The sequence below is a fragment of the Akebia trifoliata genome, chromosome 15 (assembly GCF_017979445.1).
Source record: "Akebia trifoliata isolate Shusen 1 chromosome 15, ASM1797944v1, whole genome shotgun sequence".
In the NCBI taxonomy this organism is placed as follows: domain Eukaryota; kingdom Viridiplantae; phylum Streptophyta; class Magnoliopsida; order Ranunculales; family Lardizabalaceae; genus Akebia; species Akebia trifoliata.
The window spans coordinates 22459496-22472609 of record NC_141389.1 but is presented as its reverse complement, the minus strand read 5'-3'; the positions used below and the strand labels follow the sequence as shown (position 1 = coordinate 22472609).

At 37.4% G+C, this 13114-nt stretch overlaps 1 protein-coding gene across 2 annotated transcripts; it reads right to left on the bottom strand.

The window, feature by feature from the left end:
• Positions 1 to 2331: 2331 nt before the first annotated feature.
• Positions 2332 to 12259, bottom strand: LOC147384630 (metal tolerance protein 5). Of its 2 annotated transcripts, none has more exons than XM_086424847.1 (6): positions 11936 to 12259; positions 9387 to 9496; positions 9012 to 9257; positions 4460 to 4540; positions 4092 to 4325; positions 2332 to 3005 (listed from the first exon to the last, which is right to left on the bottom strand). In XM_086424847.1, the coding sequence occupies exons 1-6, from the start codon at positions 12102 to 12104 to the stop codon at positions 2658 to 2660; spliced, it is 1188 nt and encodes a 395-aa protein (XP_086280973.1). In that variant the 5' UTR covers positions 12105 to 12259; the 3' UTR covers positions 2332 to 2657. The 2 variants fall into 2 exon arrangements, with proteins under 2 accessions (XP_086280973.1, XP_086280974.1); XM_086424848.1 differs by having other exon boundaries at positions 9387 to 9565; positions 11936 to 12074.
• Positions 12260 to 13114: the final 855 nt, after the last annotated feature.

Below are 13114 nucleotides of genomic sequence, written 5' to 3'. Positions count from 1 at the left end.
CATACGAGAACCACTACTTTGCCCAAAAAGGCAATAGTGTTCTAAAATAATTTTCAGGTAGCCATGTACACCCATCTCCTAAAAAAGGAATGATAGTGACTCCAATCCACTAATAATTGTTTAGGCACTTAAAACCAACAAAGTGAAAAAAAAAAATAGCAACTTAAAGGAAGAAAGAAATCATAGATGAAGACCGGTTCGTCTTGTTGTCTCTTATTCATGAGCACAATCGACATATTCCCACTAGAAGATAAAGTTGGAGTGATCCATTTGAATACAAAGTAACAATCAATAATACTCCACACATCCAAACAAAAATGATGGTTTCATCGTCCTAGATATTTTCCTTACTCCTACAGCAACAATCCAAAACCTTACTCTTCCAACTTGATCAACCAGCCATATGTGGTGGGCCAACAATCAAAGACTAGTACTCTTCATGACACATGTTTTCGATTTTATGATTGATTGATTGGTTTCAATCAACAATACCATGCAGACGACACTCTGAAAAAATGCCCAATCAGTATAATTTCGACATCTGGTTCATGCATCTGGTGACCAGAATATTCGGAATCCTGATCACGGAAAATACTCCCAATGTCCAAATGTGACATATTCTTTAGGACCCACACACGAAATATATAGAGACATCGATGTGATCAGGCACGCATGCCAGGGTTGTGACAAGTGCTAGGATAAATAGAAAGATAAGTCCAAATAAAAGTTCATCAACATAAGAGATTTACATGAGTCCATATTTATTTGTTCTAATTGTAGATGAAATAGCTACTAACAATCAAAAACACGTGTCTTGATATACAAAATTATATTACAGTCAATTGATGAAATTACAGACAAAACAAGAATCGTTTGGAGAAAAGTGAGATTTTTTTTTTTTTTTTTTTTTCTTTTCTTGCTTGGGAGGCCAATTGCTATAATTGGTAAGTAGAATTGAAGGTGGGTTCAACACTCAAACCTTTACAAACTTAGCTAAGTTGGCATCTTCATGTGTAGAGAAATGTTGAAATATAAGGCTTTTAGAAGTTGCGATCCAGAACGGTGTCATGTTTCTATAACTACGTTAGGTGTCTACGTGTCACATTTTTAGTGGAGTTCAAACACATAAGGCTGCATGCAAGGCTTGGTTAATAGCCCTAGGTTTTTCAAACTCCAACAAAAACGTGTCAGGTAGACACCTTTCCTTTATTCTAGGAATAGGACACCGTGTTTGATCCCGAGTCTTTAGAATAAGTAAAACCAAGATCGAGTAATGTGGTGTATAAATTTAGCATTTCCCGAAGAGGAATCCCAAATAAAGATTGATGGTCTAGAAATACCATAAAGCAACCAATTCCATTATGGATCTATTACACATAAGGATGGAGAAAATGAGAAAAATGTTACCCTATTGAATTATAGTTTGATGGTTGAAATGGAAATACACTTCTAGATTACTAAGCGACAGATGCATGGTACTCAAATTAAAAAATAAAATTTTATAAAACAAGACCAACTATGCTCCATGGAACTTAATAGTGGATAATAAAAAAATATCATGTTATATGGTCGAGATGAAGATATTGAGATATTAAAAAAAAAGGTAGAAAGATGAAATTAAAAAAAGTATGTAAGTAACTCCAATAGGCGATAAGCCGATTGAGATGATTTAGATATGCTCAATGAATAGCAATTACTACTCCAGTAAGAAGAAATATTCAAGATGAAGCCCAAAAAGAGCAAAATAATGACCTAAAAGAACGTGGATGGATGATAAGGTGAGGATCGAAGGAATTTACATTGGTCAACATAAACCAACGGATCCTAGGTGGCAGTCCAAGTGGTGCCCATATGCTAAGGGAGACGTTCCCTGGTGAGGGACTCTTAAATCCAGATTTTTGGGAGTTATGTAAAAAAGATTTTGGGAACAACACCTAGTCTTGGAATTGGTTATTTTGTGAAGAATTAGAATGGATTCCAGTAGTTCTAGGAAAGGGTCGGATGAATATAATTGGGCTCATAAGGGTTCACTAGAATTAGTGTTTTGTTGTCTATATAAAGGAAGAAAGAGCAAGAAGTTGGGGCAAATTTGAAGAGCTTATTTTGATTAAGCCAGTCTCCCTTGATCATGGATCAAGTCATCTAGTTACTAAACATGTCCAAGTGATTCTAGTGTTTTGTGTGTTGATTGAGCCTTTTACATTGCTGTAGTTTCAGATTGGGTCTTTGTAATTGTCTCTGTATTAGAGAATGATGGGCTTCTCTTAATGAATTTTCTTCTCCGGATATGTTTGATCAAAATCTCACTACATCAATGGAGAGTAAAAAACAGATATTAACTCATTTTCAATAACATTTATAATGAAATAAACGGAGTATCAACCGTATAATCAAAAGCTACTTGCCTACTTCAATCCCAAGAGTTCTAAGATTGAGGCACCATTCCCTCTACATAGCAGGTATCCGTGCATACAAACTATACATGCAGCTACTTCATTTGCAAACACCAGAGACCCATGCGGGTATGCCATGGACACCACTTTTAAAAATTAAATGTCCAAAACATGACAGTGTCAATGGTGAAGTGTCTGCGTTAATATAGCTACTAAGACAAAGAAATCACATAATGCAAAAAAGAAAACGTGCAATGCCAGACGCTAAGAGTGTGTCAGTGCATGCTCAGGCTTGTGCATGAACTCATAATCAAGATGAACAAAGGCACGTTCTATATCTGGCAATAGCTCGAGCTTCTCTTGCAAGGACTCCCCAATGTCATGTGCTTCCCGCAAAGGCATGTCCGAAGGCAAGACAATGTCTACCTCAACAAAGTAGTGAGACCCAAAGGTGTAAGCCCGCACGGTGTCTATGTGCCTTATGGCTTTGTGGTGATTCCAACAGAGATATGTCAGCTTCTGAAGGTATTCGGGTGCTGCTGACCTGCCCACCAGGGAGTTCACATTTTCCAGCACCGTGGCAGACCAAGTGCGGATGGTGTACAATGCCAGCTGCAGGAGACAGGAGCACATGTAAAAAAAAGAAAGGGGAGCGCTCGTGTGTGTGTGTGTGAGTGAGAGAGAGAGAGAGAGAGAGAGAGAGAGAGAGAGAGAGAGAGAGAGAGAGAGAGGAGAGAGAGAGAGAGAGAGAGAGAAAGAGTTAGGACGGGCATCCTCCCTGCTTGTGCCCTATTGTATGAAAATCAGGACCACCTTTATGGGGGTCTCACGTAGTATATGGCATACCAAAATCAACCCATATTCTAAGCTAGAGTTTGCCCGTGCTGCAGGTTAAAGGGGTAAAAGAGAAAAAATAGTAAAGTTAGAGGGGCATTATTGAAAAAAGAGGGAAGGGGAGGAAAAACAATAAAATTGAAGGGATATCTATTATTAAAAGAGGGAATAAAGTTTAAGGATTTTCTTAGAAAGGGGGAGGAGGAAAGACAATAAAGTGGGGGATTGTGTGGACCTCAATCCTATGTCGCAATCTTTATATCCCACAAAACTATAGTTGGAGTGGAGTCCAATGTTGTATTTTATTATATAGACTAGGGTCGGCATCCTCTTAAGGGTTAAAGGGATTAAAGAGGAAAGATAGTAAAGTTAGAGGGGTATTATTGAAAAAAGGGGTAAAATAGGAAAAAGTAAAATTGGAGGGATATTATTGAAGAAAGGGGCGAAAAGGAAATACAATAAAGTTGAAGAGGGTGAAGAGGAAAGACAATAAAGTGGGATATTGTGGACCCCACTCAACTGTAGTTGGAGTGGGACGTTTATCCCCACAATACTCTAACTGAATGGGACCCACCGTAGTGTTTTATTATATAGATTCTTAATCATTTGGTACATCACAATGAAGGTGCCAGCTTGCTAAGTTGGTTAGTTCAAAAGCCACCTTCACCCACTAATTACTAAACACTAATCTCGCTTGATCAGTAAAGGTGTAATCTTTTGCCTATGATGTGCCCTTGGTCGGGCCCATTCAATGGTCTCCCCCAAATGTCATGTGAAGTCTATCACAGCTAAGGACATCCAATTCCCCACCATGAAAGTCTTTCTTCAAAGAAAAAATAAATAAAAGAGAGCAATATAACTTACAATGATGGCTCCAACCGGGTCCATCCAATCATTAAAATAATTGGCGAGCAGAACAGCAATGAGACCGATAACATTGGTGATGACATCGAAGAAGTGATCTTGGGCATAAGCTTTGACAATCTCATTGCTGAAAGAGCGGCAGTAAACAGTCAGGATCAGCTTCACTACCGTCACTGCAAGCATGATGCTTATCACCCACAGCTCTTGCTCCTTGGTCAAATTGAACTCAGCCTCCTGTGGTCAACAATGAAGTCAAGAGAAATATGGTTCAGAAGTGGTTTGGATGAGAGAGGAATCTTATGAGACACGTTAAACGACCTTTCAAGTTGGAAAAGTCAAGAGGGAAAGACATAAGGGTATCCACTTACATCAGATAAAAGTTTGCGCATAGACTCCAAGATTATCTGCAGACCTAGAGTCGCCATGACCGAGGCAAATACAAGGATTCCCTGCACAAATCATTTTTACGGTCTACGATTTTAGTACAATAAAACAATCCAAGGGTCTGGTAGCACTCCTTTGGCATTATTCAAACTTAAGATCGAATGAATATTTCTATTTTTCAGCACAAATAATAGAAAGACTGAAGACCGGCTTGGTCTAAGAAATGAGATACTGCAATTTATGAGAGCTATGTAATCCTTCCTTACACCAGGACAGTTAGAGGAATAGCCATCACATACATTGTAACTTTTGTCTGTGCATACAAACTTCTCAATGTACTAATTTTGTCCATCAATTCACATACTTTTGGGGCTTTCTCTTAGTTTTTTTTTTTTTTGATAAGTAGTATTTCATTATTAGAAAAGGCGAGGTCAGCCGAGGTGACCAACCAAGCAAAGACCTTACAAAGAGGAACTACTCAGTAGAAATACAACAAACCCCATCCCAATTGCAAATAAAAACCTCAAAAGTACTCCCCTAAATTCCTTATAAAAATTTTACCAAAAGAAAATAAGACCCAGAATACACATAATTGTTTCCTTACAATCATTCACTTTACCCTCAAAAGTATGTCTATTCCTCTCTTTCCACACACCCCAACAAATTGCAAATAGAGTAATGCTCCACAAAAACCTTTTTGCACCAAGGAACATGTTTCCAAGGGAGGTCCAAGAAGTGAATAGATCCCCGATTGCTCTAGGCAAGCAAGTTGATACTCCAAACAACTTGAAAAAATGAGCCCAAATATCATGCATGAACTTGCAATGGATGAGAAGATGATCCAAAGATTCCCCATTACTCAAGCACAACAAACAACAACTCACCCTGCACATCCCTTGCCACATCAAGAAATCTACCGTTTGGATCCTACCTAGTGCCGCTGTCCAAGTAAAGAACGCTACTTTCGCACTTTTGTTCCCAAATAGCAACATGCAGAAAAGAGACCTCTCCATTACCACACAAGGAATGGTAGAAAGACCACACCGAAAAACCTTACCTATGTCTTTGTAAATCGCGTTGCCATCTCCATCGTCCACGTAACCCACTTCTACCAAACAAGAATTCGAAATCAACAATCTTGATTTTACTACTACTGATAATTCCAACCCTACTTTGCTATTTCCCCCCTTCAAATTCTTTGCTCGACCCTACAAGGCACTAATAGATTTATCGCAATTGTCCCGTCCTTCCAAGACTCTAATACCCACTATAAGCGGATCTCCCCTCACTGGAATCTTCACCCACCTTGGAATGTCTATCACCCACCATCCCACTTTGATGTTTGCTACTGTTAAGTCCTCCATTGAACTTGTACTCTCTTTTACCTCCATAGGTCGCCTAGCAAGTCTCCAATAGAGTAGAATGAACTTGAGTTCCACCTGTGAAAGGGAAGTCTAATGATGTCTATCCAAGTCCCAAACAGTTCCCATAGCTTCACGATGCTGTTACAATTAGCGTACCATGCTCTCAATCCTACCACGGCCTCCTGAATCCTCATACTTCTTAATTCCTTAAAATAATTGAATCCTATTTGTCCTTGGAACAGAAACACTCGCATATTGTTCCCACACGGCCTAAAAATGTATTTGGAGGAAGGGGAAGCCATGTAATTAACTACCTCTGTCAAATCCTCTCAACATACATCTTGGTCCCCTACCTCACAGAGTATAGCTCACCTCCACACACCGAAATACTCTTGAGGTCCCCAACACTTGGTTTGTTGCCAGAGTCCTCCCCACTTTAACCTTTCCTCTTACAGGCATCTTCCAGGAACCGATATGTTCGTCACCTCCCCCCGAGAGAGCCACGGACAAGTTTTCCCATCCTGAACCATTACTTCCTTCAGGAATCAGGAGAGACGAAAACCATCCTAGCCCTGAGAATTCAAAAATCTTTAGTAAGCACCCATACTCATTTACGTACTCTTGCACCATTTTATAGTATCCCAAAAGTGTCGATTTGCTCCACAATTGTTCCCTGCGTGCCAATTCAGAGCATCCTTCAGCACTTTCACCAACCACAACTGCTCCTCAAACAACAGAAGTTCCCATTCACCCTTTCCTTCTCTCTCAACCACTCTAGTTGTTTGGTTATTCTTCAGCCAATATTTTTGAAGCTCGAACACCTTCTGATCTACTTGTGCTAGAATGGCCCTCCCTACCAACGAACCTACTGAACTGTGCTTATCCATTTCATTGATCAAAGTATGATCATCTTCTCTTAGTTATCACCTATTGGAGCTACTTCTACATTTTCTTGAATGCAGTTTCATTTTTAATTTTGTCTTTTCTAGTCTTTCCACTCATTCATCTCAACATCCTCATCTCAGTTACACTCAATTTATTAATATGATGCTTCTTGACCACCCAACATTTAACTCCATAAATCATAGCAGGTCTTACTGCCATTTTATATAATTCTCATATAGCACTCCAGAAGAACAACTCTACTTTAACCATCAAGCTCTGATTCTATAAGCAACCATCTTCCTCAATCTCTCCATCCTTAAGAATAATTAGACTGGAAGTAACGAAAATGGTTGCTTTGAGGCATTTCTAGATCACTAATTTTGAAGTTAAACACCTCTCCAAAATCCCAGTTTTGTGTTGACTCCCTCTCAAGTCGTATCAACTAATACTACATCATTTGAAATTAATATAAACCAAGCTATGTGCTATAAAAGTTACTTCATTTCTAACTAGAGCAAACAAGTACGGACTCAAAGTCAATCCTTAATGTAAAGTAATTATAACTGATAACTGAGAACTCATCTATCTCCTCTTCATTTGCACTCACACTAATCACAATCTTCTCATACATGGCCTTAATCATGTCAATATATCCATTTGAAAATCCTTTCTTTCCAACACATACTATATTAAATCTATATGTAGGTTGTCACATGCTTTCTCTAGGTCAATAAAAACCATGAGTTCAATGAATTGTTTTAAAAATGTCAAACCAATGTCCACAATTTTGAAACTCCTATCATCCTAAACAGAAATTAAAAAACTCAACCCCAAATTATAAACTTATAAAATAATTGTGGATAGTTATAATCCAACTAAGATACAGATCCAATAAATAAATCATGACAAGTATGAAGTCACCTAGTTCGAGTGTAGATCCACATTTATGATCCTCGCTAAGTAGAATTTTTTGTCCAACAGATTTATTACCATTTCCCAGTGACCAGATCACCAAACTATCTTTTATCGTAGCTACAAGGAGAAGATTCTCCTGAAAGAACGAAGTATCTTGCGAGTAACCAGAAGCCCGTCCCTCCATAACTAAAGCACCCTAGATTCTAGCCATAGCTTATCCTCTTTCACACAAACACTGCCCAACTAAGACTGTCAAGTGGGCTATAAGAACACAAGGTAAACTATTTACTAGAGCAGAAACGTAAGTGTCACAAACATGAAAAGAAGACGACAGCCTATTGTTATCTATTTAACATGAGGGCATGTGGCCAATCTTCACTGGTCCCTACTGGAAGAAGATTGCCCCCTCAAATCATTGCAAACTAAAGTGGATCTTACAAGTAGTTGTAAATCAAGCATCATTCAATGTGTTCTGGTAGCATGGCACACCCTTCTTATATCGATAATTAACTACCCAAGTTTGTAGTTAGATCACAGAATGTCCATTACCCAGACAGAGTTAGCACCAGTTGGCCAGATACTAATGGTAACGAAAATCCCTGAAACACACCTACTTTCTCATCAACCATGAGCTTGAACACCATCCAATTTCAAAATTGGAGTAGACATTATTGAACAAGAATTCTCGCCTAGATGTCCAGTAATGAAAGTAGAATGCATATGAACCATCCATAAACACGTCTTACCTTTTGTCATTCTTCTTTTCAGAATGTCAATGGGGATGGATGGGTAGGGGGGTTGGGAGTAGAGGAGCAAATAAAATAGGGAATTTCGAATGCATAAAAATGTATAATTTTCTGATAAAATCACAAAGTTTTCACTACATATAATTTTTATCCAATCTTCACAATTAAGTACATAAATCAAGGATTTGAGATGTCCAGTAAGGAAAGTAGAATGCATATGAACCGTGCATAAACATATCTTACCTTTTATGATTCTTCTTTTCAGAACGTCGATGGGTAGCAGGGTTGGGAGTAGAGAAGCAAATAAAATAGGGGATTTCGAATGCATAAAAATGAATATTTTTTTAATAAGTCAACACAGTTTTCACTACATGTATGGTTATCCAATCTCCACAATTAGGTACATAAATCAGGGATTTGCGTATCACAGTTGAAAAAAAATGCGAAGAGGACAAGTATGGAAAGGCCAAAAGGCCAAAAGGCAAATAGGCATGTGTGTGCAACAGCTCAAGCATCACAACAACCATGCATACAGAAATGTGGGAATGAACAAGCATACATGCCTACATACATAAGCAGGTGCAACTATGTATCTTACTATAAGGAATAATAAGAGGGAAACTGACCAATGGCTGCATTCGTTTCTTCCCAATAGGATATTGATAGGGGTTTGGTGTCTGCATAGAAAATGCAGTAAACCACAGAATAAACCCAGATAACAGATCAAGAAGTGAGTCCAATGTGGATGCTATGATTGCCAACGAACAGCTCCTGATTGAGGCATAAACTTTAGCGGCAAACAGAACCATATTTGCAATATTTGATATTCTAATGGCAGTTGTCTCACTTCTAGCCAGTTTTTCCCGCTCTTCCTAGAAGCAAAAAAGACAAAAAAGAAAAGGAAATTTTAGTCCAAGACATAATATGAAGTATGAACTGGTCAAATGTTGTGGTTCTGATTTCTAGAGATCAGAGTAAAACAATAAAAAATATATATAAACCTTTGACATTCCGGGGAGAAAACCACGATCTGCCAAAGCATCCATTTCATTGAACCCCTCCAACATTTCTACTTGTTGTTGGTAATACTCAGCCACGACATCTTCAGGAGCTAAACCCATCAAGTAATGTGATTAGTAAGGGATTCATGCATTCTCTTGAAGAACAAATATCCATCCACCTATCATGCAAATCATTACTTGCTTTATAGTTTATATAAAGTAACTTAATTTAAAAAATAGTAATAACAATTCTACAAAATTACTGCATGGATGTGTCATTGTGACAGATTTTAGAGAATGTAGAGTAGGACTCTGCAATTCAGTAATGACACTGACATTTGTTCGTGTCTTAGACCATCTATTTGGGGTTGGCAACATGAATCCTGCTTCTCCATTTGATTATATCAACAGATAGTCAAGTTTTGTATCTCCAAATCTTTCCCTACCTTCAGAGAAAATAAAAGACTTCACTGATGACAGCATTGTTTTATGTATATATTTGACAGAATGCCAGAGATTCAACATAACAAATTAAAAAATTAAAAATTAAAATTGAAGATTTCAAAGATATCAAATCCATATAAGTAAATTCTTCTAAAATGTAAAAGGAAATATAATCTGGCACAAGAAAATGTGAGAACCATAGCGGTTAGCATTTCATTATACCCATACATGCTAATAAATTTACAGCCATGAACACCCAAGGAAAATCAAGTAATTAGAAAGGAATTTTTTTTTAAATAAAGTGTAAAGATTTTTTGACACCCGCTTCTGACACACGCCCCCATCACAGAACCGTTGATCATTTGCCTCGAGATATACGCATAATCATAAATCTTTTTCTTGTGTAACCCATGGCAAATGGTCTACGGTTCTATGATGGGGGCATAGGGGAGCGTGTGTCAGAGGGGGGGATTTATATTCCAAAAACAGCGTATCTCGAGGACATGTTTTACCTTTTCTCTTCTTCCTCCTTCCAAAAATACCCCTAACTTTATTCTTTTTCTTCTACTCTTTTCCAATATTACCCCCCAAACTTTATAGTCTTTTCTCTTCTTCCCTTTCTTAATAATACCTTTCTAACTTTATTATGTGTCCTCTTTTACCCCCTTAACCCCAAAGATATTTTAATAATACCCTTCAAACTTTAATATTTTTCCTTTTTACCCCCTTTAGACCCAAGCACGAGCATCCTCTAATGAATATAATAAAACACAATGATGGACCCCATACTCTTTATCTCCCACATAAGTAGGGATTGGGACTTAATCTCATTATGAATTTTGAGGACAACTTTTAACTTTATTTTCTTTTCTCTTATCTTTTTTTTTCAAAAAAATACCCTTTCAACTTTATTGCCTTTCCTCTTCTACCAAATTTCTAAGAATACCCCTCCAATCTTATATACTACCTTTCCTCTTCTCCCCCCTTTTCCATTAATAACCCTCAAACTTTATTATCTTTCCTCTTTTACCCCCCTTAACCCCAAAGAGGATGCCCATCAGGGCGGAGCCAGGATTTTCTTGTAGTGGGGGCACACTATGGTTAGTTGTATGGTGGAAGAACTTGAAGATGAATGGTCTTTGGGAGAAATTCAGAGGTTTTTGGTTAGAAGTTGAAGAAAATGATATTTAGGTCATTTCCAATTAGTATATGAGAAGGCCCAGTCAAGAGGCAATGTCATCAACAAAAAATTGAGGGTGGGGGGTGCAAAAATTGGAGGGTGGTGAGGGTGTGGGGGCAAATGGGGAGAGAGGTGAGGGAGTGGGGACAAATGCGGCATGTAATTAGTTGAAAATATTCTGTGGGGGCAATTGCCCCCACCAGCTCCTTACGAGCTCCGCCCCTGATGCCCATGTCGTAAGCACAAGCAAACTCTATTTTCTTACTAAAGAAAGTTACCCATAAAGTACACCAATTCCCTCACACAGGAATTCACCTACTTGTCCCCAAATTTACAACATTTGGTGAGTTTCAAGAAAGATATCTGAAACAGATTCAGTTCTTAGTAGGTCAAGGTTGATTGTAATTCATCTCTGAAGAGTCCAGAAAATCTGTTCCCTACCATTAACAACCCCAAAAGCACATGTATTTAATAATATAGACTGATCATCATCATCAATCCCTTATCCCCAGTAATGGGGTCGGCACTCAGCATCATGAGTCCTATGTCACCATCAAGACATGTATCTTTAACTATTTTCTTACTGCCTCAATTGTTACCATTTTAGACCATTTGCTAACCATTTTTAAGGACTTCAAATTGAACCAAATAGACTAAATCCCATCTCAATAATAAGAACCATAAAATAAAGAACAAAATAAAACCATAAAAAAAAAAACCCTTCATTTTCTACAATAAAATAAAATTAAAAAAATTAAACTACAATAAAATAAACTCATGAATTCATTTTTTTTCTTTTTTAAATCTCATGTGCATCAAAACATTCAAAAATACAAACTAAACAAATGAAGAACAAACCACCATACGAATCCTGACAATTAAAATAGTTCTTAAAATAAATAAAAATTTAAAAAACAAAACAAACCTAAAACTCCAAGACAATCTTGAAGGCCACGAGGCGGCTTTTCTTTGTGCTCTGATCTCTGAATCCCATCGAAGTTTAACCTCCACGACATCTCAACATTGCCAGATTCCGACAAAAGCCGTTCTTCTGACCCATCGGAATCAATGCCGGAGATTACCAGATCCACCATTTTTTCCGGTTTGTGGGACCTTACAAGAACCAGAAATTCCTAGAAATCTAGAACGAATAATGAGTTTTCTTCATACGAGGAGAGAAAAAGACAATACGAAACTAAAAAGGAATAAACAATCGTTTTTAGCCTTTTTTTTAAGAGGATCTTATTTTTCTTGTTTGAATAAACCGCCTTTATTGAACTAGAAGCAAGTTATGTGTGAGTACTGTATAGTAGTAGTAGTGAGATGGAGTGTTACGCAATGTTTATGATGGACACGTGTACAGTAGTGATCGGTTGTAACGATAGTGATCTTGGTACTTTGCACAGTGGATCAGACTCAGCTTCCTGAGAATAGGGGCACCTTTTGAACTCTTCGCCTAATCATGCCACGTGGGCTGTGGATGAGAATCCTATGGTAATAACTCACGTACTTCTTGGATGCGATAGTGGCACGCCCTGGCACGTGAGTGCGTGTGGATTGCTTTATATATCCCGTGAGTCCCTATCAACATTTTTTCCACATGTGCAATTCATGATATTTTATTGTTGATTCCTGATCAAATGACTCGCCACTTGGCATACTCAAATGACTCTATGACGTGGATAAATTCGGGTATCGTAGATCTATATGTTGCAGGATACATGATTCTCCTAGGATACATGTTTTTCTAAGGAAATGTAATCGTATATCCTGAGGCATATAGATCTAAAATACCCGAATAGTGGTGTCAATGGATAGTCAAAAATTCGAATATTATCGAAAAATTGTGGATATCAAATTCAAATTCAGATAGTTTTATATATTTGAATCATTGTCGGATACGGATTTGGATATTAACATTTCGAATCCGATAATATCTGATTTGAAATAATATATATATATATATTATTTTATTTGATTTATTTTTTATAAAAATAATATAAAATGTATTATTTTATTTGATTTATTTATTATATACATAGTATAATATATAATAAATATTTTAAATAATAAAAAATCAATTGGATAAGGAAAAATTATGTTT